At 43.5% G+C, this 22,877-nt stretch overlaps 1 protein-coding gene across 5 annotated transcripts in view; it reads left to right on the top strand.

The window, feature by feature from the left end:
• sec31a (SEC31 homolog A, COPII coat complex component) overlaps window positions 1–15,300 on the top strand; it is a 33,539-nt gene extending 18,239 nt beyond the window's left edge. Inside the window, exons 17-30 of one of the 5 annotated variants that reach the window (XR_013791984.1) lie at window positions 892–1,018; window positions 1,125–1,270; window positions 1,886–2,059; window positions 4,760–5,035; window positions 5,861–5,959; window positions 6,147–6,252; window positions 7,309–7,668; window positions 8,137–8,192; window positions 9,368–9,439; window positions 9,959–10,156; window positions 11,561–11,671; window positions 12,530–12,601; window positions 13,479–14,710; window positions 14,914–15,300. Coding sequence is in view for 4 of the 5 variants with exons in the window: in XM_079525165.1 (XP_079381291.1) it covers window positions 892–1,018; window positions 1,125–1,270; window positions 1,886–2,059; window positions 4,760–5,035; window positions 5,861–5,959; window positions 6,147–6,252; window positions 7,309–7,668; window positions 8,137–8,192; window positions 9,368–9,439; window positions 9,959–10,156; window positions 11,561–11,671; window positions 12,530–12,601; window positions 13,479–13,658 (1,977 nt within the window). In the remaining variant the exon portion in view is untranslated. Of the gene's footprint in view, window positions 1–891; window positions 1,019–1,124; window positions 1,271–1,885; window positions 2,060–4,759; window positions 5,036–5,860; window positions 5,960–6,146; window positions 6,253–7,308; window positions 7,669–8,136; window positions 8,193–9,367; window positions 9,440–9,958; window positions 10,157–11,560; window positions 11,672–12,529; window positions 12,602–13,478 lie in introns of all 5 variants that reach the window. The other 4 variants (XM_079525165.1, XM_079525167.1, XM_079525166.1 and 1 more) reach the window with 4 other exon arrangements.
• Window positions 15,301–22,877: the final 7,577 nt, after the last annotated feature.

Consider the following 22,877-nt stretch of genomic DNA (forward strand, 5'->3'; position numbering starts at 1 on the left):
TGTGTGTGTGTGTGTGTGTGTGTGTGTGTGTGTGTGTGTGTGTGTGTGTGTGTGTGAGAGAGATTACTGAACAGCGGACTGACGGCATTTCGTCCTCTCTCTCCTCCGTCTTTCTGTGAGTCCCCCGATGCACTTAGCCTACAGTAGCATGAAGCATCCAGATACATATAGGCTGGCTATATAACCTATAGGCCTATCAAACATGTGATCATCAACTCGGGACGGTTGGATCTTTGAACACTCACAGATCAGGGGGATCATCACCACTGCTGCTGCAGCCTGCTCCACGTTTCTTTTTGTGGATTTCAGATCTGCAAAATGCACGAAATAACGCGCTCTTGTGCAAACTCCTCGGCGCGCCTTGGATATGAGCAACTTGGAGTTGGAGCGCCTTGGAAATGAGCATGCTCAGAAAGACCAGAATGAATTTACATCCGAAGCAGTGTATACATGAGTCCAATTTCCTTTCAATCGCATTGAACATCGGAATAATCCAGCCAGTGACATCGGAATGGTTTTTAAATCGCATGGAGCATTTTCATTCGGATTTAAGTTTTTGTAGGCGTTTACATGACAACGTTTAATAGGATTTAACTTTTCGGAATTAAGAAGGGTTGAAAGACCTCATGTAAACATACCCAATGACATTCATTCATATTTATTTCATTTCATTTATGGTTTTTCATGATTATATTCATTTTACCCTATACTTTTTTACATATTCCATAAATCATCAAGTGATAAATGACATGGACTCTGCGATACCAACAACAGCATTTTAGGCACTATCGGCATCTTTTCCGATACTGGACGAACTCTTAATAACTAATGGCAGTTACTATGAAAATATACAGAGCAATGTAATGGTATATCATTATGATTGTCTTGCAGCTGATCAGTGCGGTAGTGCTGAAGGACTGGAATGACATCCTGCAGACATGTGACCTGAGGAGCTGGAAGGAGGCTCTGGCTGCTGTCATGACCTACTCTCACCCTGACGAGTTCTGCACCCTCTGTAGTGAGTATACTAACATGACCTATTACGCTTAACCACCGCGTGCATTTCAAAGCATATCAACTACTTGCTCCATGTCACTATATATCTGTCTGTCTCCTCAACTCAGACGTTCTTGGTGGAAGGCTAGAGACGGCAGCAGACAGCCAGCTGCAGATCCAAGCCTGTCTGTGTTACATCTGTGCCGGCAACGTGGAGAAACTGGTGTCCTGCTGGACCAAGGCACAGAATGGACACTGCCCGCTTTCTCTCCAGGTGTGTGCCACAGACAGTCCACCGCCAGGGGTCCTTGAGGGGGTCCCCCAGCAGAATGTGTTAGTTTTAGTATCTCGATCAGTTTAGCCACTTTAACCCTATATGCAAAGGTTTTTTTAAATGGCCCGTCTATAAGCTCACAGTGCATTGTGAGCTTCGTTATCTGCTATTCAAACATTTTAACAACAATCGGGTGCACGGTTGCTGCTGGGGTAGTCTCGCATAGCCAGACAACTATTCCACAATCTTCGAATGCTATATAGAGTCTGGAACTACACCTCCCGAAAATCTGTTTGTCAGTTCAGTTTATTTCCATTTCTGCTAAGCAGCAAGCTATACGTTTAGATGATTTATTTTTATATTAGGGTGAATTTGCGTGACTGTAAAGACAAAACGGTGGGGAAGTGGCTTCACTTCCGCTTTATATTTTACTCATGATCAGAGCTTGCATTGCTCCAGTCCAGACTGTATGACGGAAGCATTTGAACATTGTGAGAGGCAACAGTCAGAGACTACTGCTGGGGGAAAACTTGAAATAAAACAAGAATCCTATTAAATATAAAGTGAGTGAGTGCTGATAAATAAAGCACAACGCTGTGCTCTTGGCTTCTGCAGGAGCTGGTTGAGAAGGTGGAGGTTCTGCGGTGTGCGGTGGAGCAGACACAGGGCTCCTGCTCGTCTGCCATGGGGGTCCCGCTGGGGGACACGATGAGCCGCTACGCCAGCCTGCTGGCTTCTCAGGGCAGCCTGACCACCGCCATCGCCTATCTGCCTGAAAACTCTGACCAGGTACGGAACGCGTCGTTCACATTGTTGCTGCTAACAAGGTCCAAATAACGTGATTTATCCTCTTCTATACGCCGGTGTCTAAAATGGCCAGTCTACAAGCTCAGATCGTTTTCAGCTTGTAGTTTGGCTACTTAATAAGTAATTTTGCTTATGAGCTGAACTTTACACTGAGAGGCTTATTTTTATTTGTTATTTTGTCAAATTAATTGTTAATCATCTGCTCTGTGCAAAATGTTAGTCTGTACTGTGACAAATTGTTTTTAGATGTGAGAGGGTGTCAGATTTCAAACCTTTTCAAAGTATTCTAGTTTATACCAGAGGTGATGTGTTACATCAGGGGTTCTCAACGTTTTTGGCCGGGGACCCCCGAAAATGCTTTGGCAACGTCTCGGGACCCCCGCCCCGCCCCCTCCCGACCCCCAATATAAATTGACTGCTACAATAACCTTAAACCATTTTGGGCGGGAACCCCTTTTGGTGTTTTAAGCATTGTTATAATTTAGCTATTTAAAAATAGCAGATCTACAAGCTCATAGCGCGCCACCAAGTGGCGCGCTACGAGCTTGTAGGTCTGCTATTTTTGAAAAATCGTGAAAAATAAAATAAAAAACAAAATCTTTTTTTTTTTTTTTTTTAATAATTTGGGGACCCCCTAAAATTATTTGGCGACCCCCCGAGGGGTCGCGACCCACGGGTTGAGAACCCCTGTGTTACATTTTAGAAATCTATTCATGTCTTCTAGTCTAGTGCAGTCAGTGTTTTCATAAATGGGCGTATGTCTACCCCTAGTGGTACACATAGGTACTACAGGAAGTACATGAGAAAGGTGGAACATAGACATTTTTGTTCACCGTTATGTTTAATCATAACACATTGACAAACGTGTGGACCTGCTGATCTGTAAAGTGTTAAATAAAAACAACTTGATTAGCAAAACTATAATTGAATAGAGAGCAAGTCCCGCCCCCTTTCATGAAGACGACAGGCCCAGGAAATAATTCCCTTCATTTTCCCCATAGACATTTCAAAAAGTATTTATTTAAAGATCTGTAAGATCACATAATTAGAAAGGTGGTTACAACACTTTTTGTTTTTCTTCTTTGTAATTATTTGTTCGGCCCAAAATATTGTGTTTGTTGTCATGATTTGTCACGATCCGAGTTGGCGTTGTTCGAGGCTTTAAATAAATACTTTTTGAAATGTCTATGGGGAAATGCATGGGGAATTATTTCCTGGGCCTGTCGTCGTCATGAAAGGGGGCGGGACTGCGACGCTCTATACATTATTGACATAAAAACTGAACTGACTAAACTGCAATGAATAAATATATTTGCTCAGGAGGCATTCATTAAAAGGGGGTTATTCATTAATTCATAGCATCATATCCTAGCTAAGCAAAATAATGTAGTCTTGTAAAGGGGTGTACTTGGAATCAGAAATCAGGGAAAGGTGGTACTGAATGAAAATCACTGCTCTAGTAGTGTATGTGGGCATTAAGTATAAAACCAACGGTTCCCAGAGGGTCTGGGGACACCCAGAGGTCCTTGACCTCGAAGCAGTTTCAGTGGGTCCCCAGCTAAGTGATGATAGTTAGTAACCAAATGGACCCTTACCAGGCTGACACACTGAAAGCATCTCAGAGTTATGTATCATTGATTACAACGGCTGCAGCCGTGTCACAGCCTTTACCGGTCTCCGAGAGTATTATGGGGGCTCGTGGTCTAATGCAGGGGTTCTCAACGTTTTTGGCCGGGGACCCCCGGAAATGCTTTGGCAATGTCTCGGGACCCCCGCCCCCTCCCGACCCCCAATATAAATTGACTGCTACAATTTAGCTATTGAAAAATAGCAGATCTACAAGCTCATAGCGCGCCACCGAGTGGCGCGCTACGAGCTTGTAGGTCTGCTATTTTTGATAAATCGTGAAAAAAATAAAAAATCTTATTTTATTTATTTTTTATTTTTTGAAAATAATTTGGGGACCCCCTAAAATAATTTGGCGACCCCCCGAGGGGTCGCGACCCACGAGTTGAGAACCCCTGGTCTAATGCAGTGGTTCCCAAACTTTTTCATGTCAAGGACCCCTAAATCGACATTTATTAGCCCGCGGACCCCCATTTGAAGAGATATGCCAGGGACCCCCACAAGAGAAGATTTTTACGGCTGATTCTTAACCTGTTTAATTTCAAGGAACCCCCCCCCAGTTTGACATGAATTAGGCTACGGACCCCCGTGCCCCCAGGTATGGCATTTTTTGTTAATTTAACTCTGAGAGTACAAATGGACCCGTTATAGGGTCTGTTTGGTTCCATTTGTACACTCTCAGAGTTCCAAACCCTTAAGGATCCATTTGGTTCCAAACTATCATTTAGCTGGGGACCCCCTGGAACTCCCTCAAGGACCCCTGGGGGTCCCCGGACCCCACTTTGGGAACCGTGGGTCTAATGCATACCAAACTGGGGTCCTTGAATTTTAAAAAAAAATATTGAAAATCTGCTCAAGTGGCAGGCAGGCATAAGTCTAGAAGTCTTGAATTGTCACTTAACTGTCGTCGGGCGACACCCCCCCCCCCCCCCCCCCCATGTGGGGCCCGCTCCGGACCCACAGATTGAGAACCACGCAATAACGCCAGACTACTCGTTGTGCTCACACACACCGTCCGGTCCAATTGCAGTTATATTTCCCTCTCCCCTCCACTAGGTGGCGGTACAGCAGCTCCGCGAGCGCCTGAGCCGGGCTCTGGGACAACAACAGGCAGCAGTAGCTCCGGCAGCCCCAGCCCCAGCAGCAGCAGCCCAGCCCCAGAGTGCTCAGACCCAGCCGCCTGGCCCTCAGGCCCAGCCTTCTACTGCCCTTCCTGCTGCTGCCTTCCATCCAGGCCAACCCCAGGCCATGGTGCCCCAGCCTCCTGCAGCAGCCCCGCTACCCATGGCTGTACCTGCCTCCACCCCAGTGCCACCTCAGTATTACCAGCCAGTACGTTCCACTCACCCTCTCTCACCAACATGTTGTCGTGGCTGTCGGGTGGAAACCCCTTTATTGTCCGGAAACCGTTTACTTTGCAGGAAAGGGGGAGGGATGGACGGACGGACAGACGGACTTGTGTTTCCGGTGGATCCAGTGTTGGTTATTATTTAGTCGCAAGCTCTTGTTAATAATTGGTTAAATGTTTATAAAACACTTACAAGTTCATGTGCAATACAGCTGAACATCTAGCTGGCTTGAACAAGATATTTCATGTTATTATGACATACAAACTTACCTTGTTATAACAATATACTATTTGTCTTGTGATAATGCTTATATATTGTTATAGAACGTAAAGCAATTCACGTCGTAATGCTATGCTGGCAAGTTTAACCTTGTAACAAGATACCTAGTGTTGTTATAAGAAGATAAGTTTGTATGTCGTAACATGAAAATATCATTGTCTTATTTTCACTGTTTCTTTTTTAAACCTTTCGCCTATAGTAACATTAACGAAATAGGGATTGATTTTAATCGAGTATTTGATTAAATTATTATAATTATACATATATTATATGTATACTATATATAGATTTTTTTTCTTTTATTATAATCAATTGGTTAGATTAACTGTTGCAACCCAACGTGTGTGTGTGTGTGTGTGTGTGTGTGTGTGTGTGTGTGTGTGTGTGTGTGTGTGTGTGTGTGTGTGTGTGTGTGTGTGTGTGTGTGTGTGTGTGTGTGTGTGTGTGTGTGTGTGTGTGTGTGTGTGTGTGTGTGTGTGTGTGTGTGTGTGTGTGTGTGTGTGTGTGTGTACGTGCGCACGTACTTCAGGTCAGGTCTACCTCCACCGTTACCTCCTGGAGTAACCAAACCCCTACAGCCCTCCCCAGTGCCCCCCCTCCTCAAGTAGGCACTGGCCCAGACCTACAGGTATATACCCTCTCCCCTCGCCACCCAAGTCCTCTCCCCTCCACACAAACCATTCCCATGGGCCCACAGTACTGCTGAGGAATATGGCAAGTGGGCCCCAAATCATTGGCAAAACACAACAGAGTTGATATTGATAATATGTCGTTAAAACCATAGCAATGTTGTCCCCTCCTGTGTGTTCTTGCAGGCGGAGCCCTCAAGCCCCGTGTATGGAATGCCAGCTCCCGCAGGAGCGGCCGCGCCTCCCCCCTCATCCACCGCTCCTCAATACATGTACTCTCAACAGTACCACCGTAAGTGTTGCGTACAATACATGTACTGTCACCTGTACCAGTGTTGCACTGGTACAGGTGGTCTGCCACACTGAATCTCTACAGAATCAGAGTAGATGACTTTCAGCCGTGTTCCTTGTCTCTCCCTTGAAGAAAGGCAGAGTAAAAGTGCTCTCCTGGTCAAACATACTCTTATCCACCCCGTCGCTCTTTTATCCGTTAACAAACGTCAAACATTTTCTTTTTGCTAGTGAATGTTTGCCTCTGATCCTATCCTAATCCTTTGATCCTACGGATTTTAGTAGTTGGAATATGTCTCTTCTAAAGAGGAATTGTTTTAGTGTTTCTAACATGAGATGAGAGTGGATGTTATCTATCTAGTTTTCTGCACGTTTGCCTTGTTGCCTGAATCTTTTTATAATATATACATGAAACTTTTCATTTCATGGACCAGATCTCAGCATGAATTACAACTGTCAATAATGCTTGATTTATATACTTAGTTGCGCGCCTGGTGCTGAAAATAAGGTCACAAATGTGTCACAGAACTATCACAAATGCATCTCGGCACTTGTAGATTTGCTGTTTTCAGCACTCTGCACGCAACTAAGTAAATGTATAAATCGGGCTTAAATGTGCTGTAAGTGATATTGTTTTGGTTAAAACAATAGTTTTTTTATTAAAACGTTAAATGTCTTTATTGTGATAGTAATCATTGCTCATTGATTGTAATCATTGTTCAGTAACGGGGTGTCTGACCTTCTCTCCAGCTCTTTCTTCATCAGCTCACCAATTCATCAGCTTAAATTTAATCGTGCTGACACAAATATTTGTGTCATCACTTCCAATTCCACTTGTTTATCCTGTGTCCTGTATGAGTGCTCTCCCCTGATTGGATACAATTGGTATTCCATATTTTGGTATTAAGGAGCGGGAGAGACTGAGAGACTCCTGTTACTGAACAAACAAACAGAGTCTATAGCAATGATTACTGTCACGGTATAGAGCTATTTAACAAAAACAAAATCACTCACTGGCAACTTTTAACGGCAACTGTTTATCTTGTGTGCACTTCAGCCTACGCCCAGGTCGGCCAGCTTCCACCCAGAGATGGGGGCCCACATATGTATCAGCCTCTCCAATACCCGCTCTCTGCCCAGGCTGTCTCTTCTTCTGCCATGCCCTGCTCTGCCCCGCAGCCCCCGGGCTTTCTGGCTCAGTACTCGCAGCCTCCTTATTATCCTGGACCTCCTCCTCCGCCTTTGTCCTCCTCTTCCGCTCCTCCCTCGCACCACCCTCCTGTCCTTCCAACCTCATCCGCTCCTTCCTTTCCTGCTCCTCTGTCCTACGCCTCCTCTGGAGGGTCTTTTCAACATGGTGGGCCCGGATCGCCTCCTGCAACGTACATGCCTCCTCCTCCACCCTTCGGAGCCTCAGGTACACACGGCAACCGCCTCGATCTCGACCAAATCCCTCGGCCTTTCAGAGAACTGGGTGCACGGTGACGCAGTCGTTAGCGCTGTCGCCTCACAGCTAGAAGGTCCTGGGGTCGAGTCCTGCTGGGGATGACAGTGAAGTGACAATTTTAACACCAAGAAAATAACATTTGTCAAATAATAACGCCAGAGCTTGTTGATCTATCAAACAAAGTCAAACTAAATATACTCAACTCCCACAATTCCAAGTGCTGGGGGTGGGGGTCCCCAGTTAAAGTCTGATTATTTGGGGGGGTTATGGCCTGAAAAGCTGAGAACTACTGGCTTAGAGAGGCATGAAGCTGTTTGACAGCACGTATCATCTGTGTTGTGTAAATGTATGGTTTAAGTTTGTTTAAAAATGTTGGATTCATGTTCATGGCCTTTGGGCTAGGGTTACTCGGTCTGCAATCTTTTTTTCTTTCCACAGGCCCACAGAATGGTTGGAATGACCCTCCTGCCTTGAACAGAGCAGCAAAGAAGAAGGTTAGTCTGACTCTGAGCCAGACCATCTTATTAACCACGTAACCCTAGCTTTTGAGACAACCAAAATATCATTTTATCGGGTGCAGTACTTAGTTTAGACAGTACTTAGTTTAGACTAGTCATTGGGTTAGACCAGTCATTAGTCCTACAACTACAACCTATCTCAAACCCTCACCCTAACCCTAACCTCCCACGGGGCAGCACACCTAATGCCACAGGACGCCTTTGGACGCCTCCCCCTTATGTCTTTTTTTTAACCCATATTTTGAAAATTGCTCTAATCTGGTGTGCAGAAGACAGTACTTAGTTTAGACTAGTCATTTGGTTAGACCAGTCATTAGTCCTACAACTACAACCTATATCAACCCCTAACCCTAACCTCCCACGGGGCAGCACACCTAAACCTAACCTTAACCCATGTCTAACCAATGACTAGTCTAAACTAAGTATGCACCCCGATAACATGCACATTACATGCACAATAGAATTACATTTTCTTTCTTTTATTTATAATGGGCTTCGGTGGCAACGAGGGCCAAAACTGGTGTCCACCAGGTGGCACTGAATGAGTTAACCCATGTCTAACCAATGACTAGTCTAAACTAAGTATGCACCCCCATTTGATCACCTAAGAACCATTGCCACGGTGCAGCAGTTTCCGGCTGACACTGAAAACCTGACGCATGATTGTATTAATTAAGTATACATTAGATTACTGCGGCTTCCTTTTGACTGGTCTGCCAAAAGCAAGCAACCAAAACGTAGTAATGCAGAATGGTGGAGCACACATCACCCTCTTTGTGTCACCAGTGACACATTTAAGGTATCAATACTGCAATGTAAAAATGCTCTGTTACAAGTAGAAGTCCGGAATTCAAAATTTACTTGAGTAAAAGTACGAATGTATTGGCATGAAAATGTACTTGAAGTATTGAAAGTACTCGAGTCATAAAGCAGAATGTCCCAAAAATATAAATGTCATAATAATAGCTTTATGTGTTCCCCATCTCTTTTCCTGTCTTTTAGTTTTCTGCTCATTTGATAAATTGTTATGCTTCCCTTTTGCCCTTTTTTTTTTTTAGCACTTTTTGCATTTTATGTATGAAACAAATAAAGATAGACAACACACATCTCAAATGACTGTAGCGCTGACATGATGTCTCATCACTCAACAGGGTCTTCAGAATTACACTCCGCCGACACCCATCACTGCACCTATCATGACCCCACTGGGAGGAGAACCTCAGGTCAGGCCTGGCACAATTATTACATATAGTCTCAGTCGGGCAGAAACCTCTGATCTTCTTTTTGTTTTGTAAATGAACTCCCTAAGTGATCACACACACAACACAAAACCATCAAAAGTATGCTTTCGAATTTGAATCCTGAAAAGTAACAGTTTTGGACGTGTGGTTTCCACCCGACAGAGACGATAATCATAATTATCACAATTATTACGTAATCGTCATAATTATGTTGCAGAAACAGCTGCTCTGCAAGCTCACAGTGAGTTGTAGAGTGGCTAATTCTGCTATTTTATTATTTATATAATACATTATTATATGTTAGTAATTTGATTATTAGTCCTGGTCACTGTCAAGTAATTTCAAAGTTATTTGTCTCATCTGCCCTGTGCAAACGTTTGAAATGTGACTTTAATTTACATATTCCAATGCCAAAAATAATAATAAACACAATTAAATTGTTAATTAATGAATCATCAACTGCAATTTTGTGACCGTGACACAACCCTGTATTGCCACCAGGCTGTGCCAGTACCCTCCATACCCTCCCAGACCATGGTACAAGGCCCGCCCGGGGTGCAGGCTCCGTACTCAGGCCTGCAGCAGCAACAGCAGCAGCAGCAGCAGCAGCACCATCTCCCACATCCACCCATGAATCCAGCAATGCTCCCAACCAGTGTGGAAGGCGCCCCAGGAGCACCGATCGGTGATGTGATACAGGTAGGCGCCTACGCATGGACAGAAATGAGCAAAGGTTGAACTGCTGAAACCAGTGGTTCTCAAACTTTGTCGAGGGTCACCCCCAAATTGATATGGCCACGCAGAACGCCAATCTGGACAGATGTTGTGCCAGGGAGGGACCCTGAAGAATTATACATCATACTACTTATACCTGTATAATATGACAGTGGTTCCCAAAGTTTTCAGCCTGTGACCCAAAACAGAAATTAGATATTCGCCCAAACTAGTGAAAGTAGCAGTTCTAAAAAAATATTTGTTCTAAATCATGTCAAATTTCTTACATTTTCTTTCATTTCTTAATGACATTACTGAAAAGAAATCATTGGATTTTGTTATTAATTCATGAAAAGTTTAGCTTTTTTGGGAATGTAAAAAAGAATAATTAATAATTAAAAACCAAATGTAGGAATCAAAAACGAAGGGGACCCATGACAAGGTGTCTGGGAACATGTTATGATATGACATGACATCTGGTAGACTGTAGGAGCCAACATGTCTCCGTTAGGCCTGATAGCTATTGTTGTTGTTACAGTTGTCTGTTATGGTTCAGCTTGTCCGTGTAGCAGCTAGAGTGTAACTAGGGTCTGAGCCTTGTGTTTGTTGGCAGAAGTTCAGAACTACCTTACCAGTCCAGCAATCTGTGTCAGACTGTGTGTCTAACGTACTTCTCCCCATGATATCATGTACATTAAAGCATAACCATCACCACCTAGAATATTATCTCTGACACATATTATTGCCTCATTACTGATTGTTCCAGAATTCCACGGCAACCCCCCATGCATTTTGGTGGTGCAACCACTCCTATAGACAGCTATGTGTGTCCTTGGGTCTGTCCCTGTGTCGTTCTGTCTGCACAGGGCAGATAAGACAAATAACTTTGAAATTACACGAAAATAGCGTTATAGCGTTTGTTCACCACCAAGTGTCACTGTTGCACAGCCTAACACACATACACACACACAGGCCAGGGAGGAGGGCTTGTACAGTGCAGTACAGTACAGTACCACTCACTTCAGACGGGTTTGATTTTTTTCGCCCTCCCTCCAAAATAGCCGCCACTTTAGCTTTTGTAACTTTTAATTAATTAATCTTTTGCATGTAGCAGATCTACAAGCTCACACGCTTTGCAATGCGATGCAAGCTTGTGGATCGGCTATTTCCGAAGGGCAGGGTTAAAGGGGTGTGTGTGTGTGTGTGTGTGTGTGTGTGTGTGTGTGTGTGTGTGTGTGTGTGTGTGTGTGTGTGTGTGTGTGTGTGTGTGTGTGTGTGTGTGTGTGTGTGTGTGTGTGTGTGTGTGTGTGTGTGTGTGTGTGTGTGTGTGTGTGTGTGTGTGTGTGTGTGTGTGTGTGTGTGTGTGTGTGTGTGTGTGTGCGCGCGCAGTCCATCCCTGCTGAGAAGATCACCAAGAAGCCCATCCCAGAGGAGCATCAGGTCCTAAAGACCACCTTTGAAGGCCTCATCCACAAGTGCTTGGCTGCAGCCACCGATCCCGTAAGTCCAGGGGTCATTGAGATGGCAAAGACCCAATTACTGAACGTCAATGTCAAAATTGGTTCCATTTGTGCACTCTCAGAGTTACAGACCTGCTATGGTCATTCAGGGCTATCTTTGTGTTTCTGGTCATATTATTTGTAATATTATTTGTCCACTAATTTTGTATGTCCGTGGCAGAAATGTCTACCACAAGCCAACATGGCGATGACCCCTGCATAAGTCTGTTTCACTATACTGTTGTTGTTGTTGGGTGGAAACCATGTACAGCAGGGGTGCCCAAAAGGTAGATCGTGATCTACCAGTAGATCACAAGGGCTGTGCAGGTAGATCACATGACATGCCCCTAAAAAATATATTTTTGGCATCTGCCACTTGAATTAAGGTGACTTGATTCATTGACGGGGCCTGTCAGCTCAAACCCACAATACAATATTTTGTTTTCAAGAGTGTTGCTGTGCACAAACGTCAGTAGCATTACAGATAAAATACAAAAAACTACCTACCTATTCCATTTCTCCATTCCAAGTGCATTTGTCTTATATGTAACGCCAGCGCCACTATTCCATATTTAAACTATTTCCAGCAATGGTATTCTATTCTTTTTTCAGTAGGTAGATCTTGTTGAGCCAGTCATTTTGAAAGTGGCTCTCAAGTCAAAAAAGTGTGGGTACCTCTGATGTACAGTATGTCCAAAATCCTCAGGAAACGGGGAGAAACCAAGCTTATTTTAGAGTTATTGATTTGCTTCTGTTGTAATGTTTGTTTATTTTACACTCCCCAAGGACCCCCTTTTGATAATGAGTTTTAAGCTATGCTTTTACACACATCACATCAGAGTTTGTCTTCATCCCTCAGCAAACCAAGAGGAAGTTGGACGATGCCAGCAAACGACTGGAATCACTCTACGACAAACTCAGAGAGCAAACGGTGAGTACCTCCTTTAAAGCAGTGGTTCCCAAACGTTTTAATGTCAAGACGCCCCAAAATTATCTTTATTTTGGCCGCGGAGCATCCAACTGTACAAGGTGCAGAGCTACGAGCTTGTATATCTGCTATTTTTGAATAGCTAAAAATATGGATAAATAAATATGCATAAATTATACATAAATATGTATACAAATTCAGTGAGTTGTGATAATTTTAAACCTATTAAGACCTGAGACCAGATTTTACAAAATGTCTTCTTGAAAACCTGTTTCTATATCAGTGATTCTCAAACTATAGAGGGTATGCGCATGCTTAAAGTGAATGGCACATCGAGTGGCAAAGCAACATGCAAAGTGAGTTTAACATTGTTTAACGTTGTTTAATGCAATCAGATATGACTTTTCTGTTTGGATGCATGGTCTGTCAAGGCCAGAAAGTCGTTTTTTGCGACTCAGTAGGCATTCCTGCATAACTTCCAGGTTTGATGATGAGGTCACGCGCATACCCTCTATTTCATGTGAAGGACCCCACAAATGTTATGTATTTGGCTGCCTTTGACAACCACTGGTTTAACAAAATCACTGAACACTGATTCGTTGATCATATATAATCATGTTTAGAAGATTATCCCACAAAATAATTATGTTTCTCGATTTACTTGATTGTTGATTCATCAAAAACGTTATCAGTAGAACAATTGCTAAGAAGATAGTTGCAGCCCTGGCTATAACTGTAACGGTGCTACATCGCATGAATAAGATCAATAGGGTGTTGAGACCATATAATTTAGATTAGAAACATGACATACTGAAAAGTCTGTATCAAAATAGGTGTGCTGTGATGTTTTTATGACTATACTGCTCTATTTTCTCTTCAGCTCTCCCCAGCCATTGTAGGAGGACTTCACAACATGGCAAAACGGATCGAGTCTCGATCTTACGCAGACTGCCTCAATATTCACACCCACATAGTCAGTAGCAGCAACTTCAGCGAGATATCAGCCTTCATGCCGGTACTAAAGGTGGTGTTGACGCAAGCCTACAGACTTGGGGTCTGAATCAGCCCGAGATTCCTGAAGCCCTGAGTTCTGCTTGGCGTGCGGGTGTTGCCCACCGAAAATAAACGATCTACAAGCGTGTAGCACAGTGCAGTGTGAGGAGCTTGTAGATTGCCTATTTCTGGTGCTACATATGAATCAGGATTAACTCTCAGCTGGCATGGATGATATGAATGTCAAGCCTTTGCAAATATTAATTGAGGGAAGTGTTTGTTGTTTTTATTTGTTTTAGTCTTTTTTATTTTTTGTATTAATTGGGTAATTTCGTACAAACCTCCATTTGACTCACATGTTAGATTGTGATCACATGTCTTACATTTGATAGATTCCTCCTTGTGCCATTAAATGCCAGTTTTTGTTCATAGCTCTTGACACAACAAGCTATGTTTTCAGGATCAGATTCCGTTTCTAGCCAGTAAGCCGACATGAATTCGCTTCACTACGTCCTATTTAACAAATTCAAATTAAATCATAAATACACAATCTATCAAAGCTGAATCGGACACTAAATCTTGTCACGGTGGTCAACCTGAGTTCTACACGCTTTTTAAAAATCTTTTAATCATATTATTAAATAAGTTTAGATTTTTTAAAATTTAAAACGTGAGGGAGGGAGGACTGCCCATAATTTCCGACATCCCATTTCTCCGACTACGTAGCTTTGCGTGCGGAATAATGTGCCGTCGGACTAATGACAGAGCACCGAGCGAGGTATTTCAAAATGTCTGCCTTCACTTCATTCTCATATTTCTTTTTATGACCCTTCTACATCACTACCGTTATATACAGTATTTCGTTGCCGTCAGGCAGAAACCTCTTATCTCCATATTTTAAGTTTTTGTGGGGTTTTTTTCTTTCCCCAAGTTAATGCCCTACTTGATGTACTACAGCGCCACTCAAAGGTGGCAGATCTACATGCTCGTTCGTACTGTGTTTTGAGCTTGGAGATCTGCTACTTTTGATTTTTAATCCTGAAAAGTCACAGTTTTGGACATATGAGGTTTCCAACCGACGGAGACGACATGCAGTATATTGGAGCAAAGGTCATTCCAGTCTAACCTGACTCCGCCAGATGGGGCAGCAGAGAGTACACTGGGTTCCCCCCTCCTGCTCCCATCTGGTAACTCTCAGGCAGACTTGATGCCCGGCCACAAAACGGCCTGGCCAATCAGCAGCAGCTAGAAGCTAGAAGCTGCTGCTAGAAGCTGCTGCTGATTCTCTGCTCCCCCATCTGGCGGAGTCAGGTTAATTCCAGTCTGCAGTCTTTGTGCAAAAACAATGCATTCCTATTTCTTTACTCTTATTTGTTTTCGTGCATTTATTTTCAGTATAATCATGACGGTGCATTTTTAACTTGCCATTTCAAACGGACTGTAGTTTCACACAGTTTTCGAGGTATGCATGAATGAAACACATGCTTGCAATCATTCTTCGTGGTAATGATGTAATTAGGAATACACTCAAATTCCACGGGAACTACTTTAGGAAAGGAGAGTGTACTCAGTTATTGTTCCATCTATGAGCAGGGCCGTAGTCTGAATTGTTCTCCTGTCTGCTATTAGAAGTTAACGGAGGAAAGAACACTTCTTTTTTTCAATTGACTACATGCAATATTTTCAATAAATGATATTTATTTAAAAAATGCTCATTGTCTTTATTTTTTTTAAGGCAGTTGCTTTGTGTATTGTGTGGTAAATGCTGTGGTAAATTGCTTGGTAAATTGTTTTAAGTTGTGGTGTTTTCGGTCCAGGTTTACTGTGCCGTGCTGTTGATGGATGATGTAAGAGTACTCGGAATGACTGCTGTGAAGAACTGGAATTTTATTCCCATATCTGTCTGAGGAAATGCATGCGTTGTGCTTTGTAAAGTCATATAAAATGTATTGGTGGAGCAACTTGGCTCACGACGTCATGAGGTGGTCTGCATGAGGAGTTGTCGATGTGAATAGGGTTTTGTTGTATTCGTTTTCAGATTATGGAAGTCTACGGTTATTTCCCTGTTTTTGGCTGACTTGAGCAGGTCATCTTTGCACCAGGTGACTTCCTGAGTGACCACAGTGCGGTATTGGCTTTTATTGTTGATTAGTTCAGCTATTGTAGCGTCCTCTAGATATTTTAATTTATCACACACGCCACACACGTCCAGTGCACACAGCTCTTCTACAGCAGTGTTTCCCAAAGTGGGGTCCGGGGACCCCCAGGGGTACCTGAGGGAGTTCCAGGGAGTCCCCAGCTAAATGATAGTTTGGAACCAAATGGACCCTTATGGGTCTGTAACTCTGAGAGTACAGATGGAACCTAACGGGTCTGTTTGGTTCCATACACTTTCAGAGTTCAATTAATATTGATTTAACAATATAAATTGGGGTCTCAGAGATAGAAATGCCATTAAATGGGGGGTCCGTAGACTAATGCATGTCAAACTGGAGGGGTCCTTGAAATTAAAATGCTTGAGAATCACTGCTAGAGCTGTTAAAAATCTTCTCTTATGGGGGTCCCTGGCATATGTCTTCAAATGGGGTTCCGCGGGGCTAATTAGTGTCTATTTGGGGGGTCCTGAACATGAAAAGTTTGTGGATTGCTAAGGTGTGAACTGTAGCCCTGCCCTGTAGCCTTCTCTGTTATTCAAGACCAGTGCTTGGATGACTGAGAGCAACATGAATACAGCTGGAACAGATGAACCTGCAAGCAGCACCACAGATCATAGCAAGATGACGGCACTGAAAAATGAGCATGCTGCAAAATGTTGAGCTGAGCATCAATTCAACTCTGAGAGTTGAATACATTCCTACATACAGGACCCAGTATTCTTTTGAGTGGTCAACGCCTTTTTTTATTTAATGAATTTCAATTCATCAACTACAGGGTGCGATACTGATGGTCCTAGAGAACAGAAATAATATTTCACATTATTTAATCCATGGCATCTCTTGGCTTTCTACGCCACCAACCAGGATGGGGTCGATTGCAAGTGAAGGTCGATAAGAAAAAAAGGATTTAAATTAAATGGGTGGGTTGCACAGACCATGTAGTCCACGTCAAGATTTGCACCTGATGTAGTATGAATCCACCCATCGAATGCACAGGAATAATGGAATTACTAGAAATGTCTGCCATCGTATGGGCTCAGACTGCATAATTCCAGCAGTCTGAGGAGCTGAGATTACTCAAATTACTCACCAAAGCCCATGTAATGCTGAAGCCACGAGTAAACGAGTAATAAGGACAGAGGCTGAAGCTCGGGTGAGAGTTTACAGGTGAGGTAGAATATTGTTCTGATTGGTGGCAGGACTTGGACATATTCTGCTATGGCCTCATTTTGTCACTAGATGGCGGTCTTGTTTGATTGATTCTGGTTAATTTATAAGCAGCATAGACTTTACCGACACTGGTCATTATAATTCCTGGTTACTGGATCTGTTTGATGCTTATTGAAGCGGAGTTGACTATACTTCTTGATTAGGTTTGATGGTCTTCAATGTTTGTCTCTCACTCAGCTAAGGGCCCTTGCCCTGACAAAGTATAGGGACCGCCACTACTAGGCCCACTACATGTAGGCATATGATATACATATTATGTAAAATGTTGGATATATTACACTTTTTCCCTTCTCCATGCAACTTGATAAGAGGTTTGAGAATACTTTGGACATATTCCTCATGTTTTATATGGCTGTGGTGATGCTGCAGTTTGTATTGGCTTCATAGATTCGTTTGACAGTGCTAATGATGTGTCTTTTCTTCAGGGTTCTGTGGAGATTTTACTAAGTTGCTTGTTGAAATGAATATGGAGTTCCAAGCAGGCACATAATCCTTATTTCCATTTATTGGTCAGCAATCAGTTACAGACAGGTTACAGATATCATCGTTCCATCGTATTGAGGCCTGCATCTCATGCAGGGCCCCCCTTGTCTCTCTCTCTCTGTCTCTCTCTGTATCTCACTCACTCTCCCCTTACTGATTCCCTGCATCATGTCTTATACATTCTTAACATGTGGGTGTCGCCTTGTTCCTGTGTGTGTGTGTGTGTGTGTGTGTGTGTGTGTGTGTGTGTTGACCCACAGGGTCAGCAATCAGTCACCACAGCAGGGGTCCTTCTGTTGCAAACATTCTTTGGGTGGTAAAAGTCACTGCGTCTACTATATATGACAGGAAGAACTCACAGCTGTTATTTAAGATAGCTGACTACCCAAAGTGTCCCTGGGCCACTTTTAGTGACCTGCTATACTGGACGAACCTTCCACTCAGGCATGAGACCTGCACCCTGCAAGTGTTATGTGTACGACTATGACATATGTTGAGATGCATAAGCTATCAAAATATACATCAGACCCCCCTTCTGGGGAATTAAATATTCCCCAGACATAATTCATATTTTATAAATGACCAAAATTAATTTTCCAAAGAAATGTTCACTTTTTTCTTTTTTCTCAAAAAATCCCAAAATGTTCAAATTCCCCAAACGGTCTCCCTTCGTAGGTAATTACCCTCTTCCCCCCTGGATAATGTGAAGATGAAACACAGTCAAACTCAAAACAAAATGAACAAAATCAATCTGTTAGACAATGACCCTATCAGTCCGAAGCTGTTTGTTGCCACACCCAGATAAAATAAATTCCAGTGAACTGTTCCTAGGCTAATTACTATACTATTTTTAATTTGTTCCCCAACATTAGATAGGCTGATTCCTGTACCTGTATAGACATCAATATTTGTTTGGAAGTGGATTCCAATATCGACTTAATAAGAAATAATATAATATTCCCTTCTCCCCCCCTTCTTAGTTAGTGAGCAACTTTCATGGAATAATGGATGAATGGCCCTGCAGAAACCATCCATCCGACACTCGGAAAGTCGCACACAAACTAAGAGCTAACATGTAATACTCATGGTGAGTTTCAACCTGTATCAATATTATATGTGACTATTAACATAGTAACATTATACTGACTCCATCAGTTCAACATTGTCTGCAATATATTACTCGATAACCTAAAGCCTACGGGTTACTTCATCCTGTTTTAGTACTTGGTAATGTTCAGTACTTTGGTCTGTTCCACCCATATAAACAAGCACACAGAGGCGACCCCTGTGAACCCTGCCACCCCAGGCAGACGAGTCAATTTAGTGCATGTGTATACAGGTCCCAATACCAACTCACTCACATCTTCTGACGTTAACTCATTATCCTAATGTAGGCCTATTTTAACTAACAATCAAACAACATTTGTATCACTAACTAGAATATAATACTCATTTTTGGATTGGATTTGAACTGTGATACTTAAGGAAGTTATCTAAAATGAACTCATATTATTACCATTAACTATTATAGACCCCCCTGGACACAGGAGCATTTTTTTTTTAACTACCTATATTGTACCAAATTAGAACCGAACAAGCATGGGGCTTGTTCTGTTGTAACAGAAATTAAACTCCTTATATAACTGAAATCCTATTTAGACTAAATCAAATTCCTATATTGATTGAATCCTGTAAATGAAAAGTTAACACTCATAGCATGACAAAATGGTTAATCATAAAAACAAACATCCCTAAAACAGTACTATTTCAGTACCTTGTTATATCTACTTTGACCTGTCAGCACAGAATACAACAAAACACAAACATTAGAGCAACTCTTCCAACATCAATCACAATTCAGATGAACCGCGATTTTTTTTTTCTTTCCATGACGCAAATTGTTCAGACGTTCAACGCGCTAGGGAAATGGTTCCCACAATTCTTTTTTTCGCCTACAGAATAAAAACGCTTGGAACATCCTTCTTGATTCTCAGAGCTCGCACATACAGTAGCTCTCAGATCTGTAGGTTTGAATCAGACAGTTGTCCCCATACGCTTCAGCACACGTGAACTACAGCTTACTGCAGTCGACAGTAGAACTCCCTTCGAGCATTCACAAGGCTCGAGTGGACAGTAGATTCTCCTCGAGCAATCACAAGGCTCTAGTGTACAACTTCTTGCTTAGCCATGTCAATCATGACAGCAAAAGCATTGAAACGCTCCTTTCCTCCATTGTAACATGAACTTTGGAACGGTCTCCCTTGGACCTCTCCTCTTGGAACGCTCCTCCTCTTTCCAGAGCAGAAGGAGCACGCTCCTCTCCTCCATCACGGTGGAGAACCAGTTGGCGTGGGCCCGTGGGCCGTAGCCGCAGAATAGCGTTCAATCCGACACCTCCTGTAGCGAACACAGGTCTGTGAAAGTCACCTGCTATTGATTTCCGACGGTAGAAGCTGAGTTAGGAGCTCCTCTGTCGCTGTTCTCGTAGTGTTGTCACAGCTGCCTGCCGACACACCCCCCTGGACTCTCTGCCCTCGGGATGACCTCCTGAAGGCGCTGTTCAGATGTCCTTTGGTGCAGTCAGATGTCACTTTCGACACCTTCAGGAATCCATGATCCATGATGTCCCTCTCCTTTACACCTATTAAAAGGAAACAGACAGGCTCCCACTACAAATATCCCCAATCATTTCTTAGGATATTGATGACACTACAAGCTACTGGTCACTAAGATGACCTCTCTGGCATTAATCTCATTCTTTTGCTAATCTCCCTAGTTCTGGCATGGAAAAGAAATGTAAATAACCATGGTGTTGAGAGATTACAATGAGACTATTAAATGAGAGTCATAAATAGTGTCGCTGAACTAACTAAATTCACTGATGTCACGTCACCAAACGTATTGATGGACAGGTGTTTTGAGCTGAGGGGCTGGCTTGCTTTAACCCTGAAAGGTTCAACCGTGGGTCTAGATCCCCCGGTTAAAACTTCCACTCCTGGAGATATGGGTCAAATCCCCCTCAGTATGCTACCAGCAAGTCTTGTGCTCAGAACACAGGGTGGCGAATTCCTGTGATCACCGTTATGTAGTAAGGCTGTCAGCCGTCGCCTCCATTACCCTACACACAAACAGACACTTTTGACTAAAACCAATACTTAAAATTCACACCATAATACACCCTTACAAATGTAGTCCTTAATTGCGATCTACTTGTTGACATCAGACTCCAAAAGCAGACTTTCTTCCCATCTTTTTCTCTAAATAGCACCCCCAATAAACAGCTCACAGCGGGTCAAACAGAGGTAGGAGGTAAAGACAGGACAGGACAGGACAGGAGGTCCACAGGAGGTCCCTAAAGCCCTCTCCCTGTTATCTGAAACTAAACAAGGTATTTATTTTAGGGTGAGAAGGGATTTTAGCTCTCTCCCCCTCTTTCCCTAAAAGCACATTCCGTCAGAGCATGCTAAAATTGTCATTGCAATTCCTCACACGTAGCTCTGTATGTATTTACTCATTTAACTATCACTTTTAGAATGGCTCCTACTAGCAATATTTCACCGGACATAGCTAGAACCTTTTTGAAGTAAGTCTAGTATGAAGTACATTCAATCATTCATTCACTCACACATACATTATTCTCAATCAATTATCGTGATTTCATTCACACCACAAACACTCTCAGGCTTGTGTGACCTTCTCATTGAAACCCCTGGCTGGTGTCTACCCCAAACTCAAGCTTCATATGGCCTGGCAAACATACTGTACGTTTCTTCTGACACCTGTGACAGGTGTACCAAGCCATAAATCCACCACCAAAATAAAAAAGATCAACCGTAGACAAGTCTACCATTGCTATGCGTTTTTCAATGAGAAGATTCCATGCCTGCACACACTCTCACACAGAGTTGATTCAAAATACTACCACTGTTTTAGTAGTATTATTTTCCAACCCTTCAAACATAACTCACCTAACTCACTCACTTCACACAGTCGAACAGAGAGGGGAGAGGGACCCCCCTCGTCTCACTCACTCATGCACTCAATCAGGCGGTGTCCCCTTTCACACACACATTTCAATAGAGAGGGGCGTGTCAAGTCAACTGTCAAAAGAAGAGCATGGCACTTCTCCTTTAGCTGTCCTTCTCATCCATGAGGTCCGGTCAACTTGACTTCCCTCAAAGTTTCCCATTGTGGTTTCTGATCACATTGTCCAGAAAAATGACCATATATCCCACATTTATGGCAAACACCTCTCATCCTCCAGCTTTCCGGGCTGTGACGTGTCTGTGGCTGCACTGCCCCCTGATAGGGTCGCGGCCTCTCCCACTGCGGCCTCTGTTGTGGCCCCACGAAACCAGGAGTCTCTCGTACTCTCCATGGCAGAAGTGGTTGTGGAGGTTCCCACTGTTGTGGCAGCGGACAGTTCGGCAAAACAGCCGTGCAAAAACGCTGCAAGTGCGTCACATCGCCACACCTATAACAGCCTGTGTAATAACGTGATCCACTCGGCTTGGGATTATGTGGGCTGAGTCTTGTCAACCCTGGGTGCACTGGGTGGGTCAGGAGCCGCCTGGGGCTCAACCCCAGCTGTCACGACAGCCGCTTGTATGATCTGTTGTGCGCCCTCCAACTGGGTCTTGGTCAGCAGTCGAACCATTTCTGTGTGACTTTGTTCCTGCTCATCTGCCTCCTTGCGAGCAAGTCCAACGCAGTGTACAATGTGATCCGCGTACAGAGCAAGGGGCAATTTCGCCAATTTTTGAGTAGACAATAGACCGTTCAAGATCATTACGCTCAGGGTCCTTTCCTGTGGCATCCATCCATTCCTGGCACACGCGGGCGACATATTTACGTGGTGGTTCGGAGACCCCCAGCGGAGATATCGTAATCGTATCCGGATGTACGACAGTGGGGTACAAGACTCTCAGCGCACGCCATAGTGCTCCTCTGTGACTCAAGAAAAGGTCTGCGTCTCCAGCCGTCGTGCCTGCGTACAGTCGAAGTCCCGCACGGATAAGAATGTCATCTAGGCCGTCTATGTCAATCAGATTTGCCAGAAGTTGTTTTAAGTCACCCACAGTTAGCTCTGTCCCAGTCAAAAGGTCCTCAAACTTCAATATCCAGCGGTGCGCACCATCCCGCAAAAGGGGAAGTTGACGCACAATGTCAGTCATGTCGACGGACGCCCATGGCTTGTATTCCATATGTCTGCCCTTCCCCAGCATCGGGAGCATCCTGGGGCAGTTATCATCAATGTCAGGTGTGGGCCTCTTTGATCTGCATGGGCATTTGTTCAAGGCCCCCCTGGAGTCTTTCACACGTCTCCGGCTTGAACGTGTGCGAGTGCCGGAATGGCTCTCACAATCACTGCTGTCCTGTTCAAAATCCTCATCACTTTTGTTGACGTACTTCCTCTT

The sequence above is a fragment of the Electrona antarctica genome (genome assembly GCF_951216825.1).
Source record: "Electrona antarctica genome assembly, chromosome: 16".
Lineage (NCBI taxonomy): Eukaryota > Metazoa > Chordata > Actinopteri > Myctophiformes > Myctophidae > Electrona > Electrona antarctica.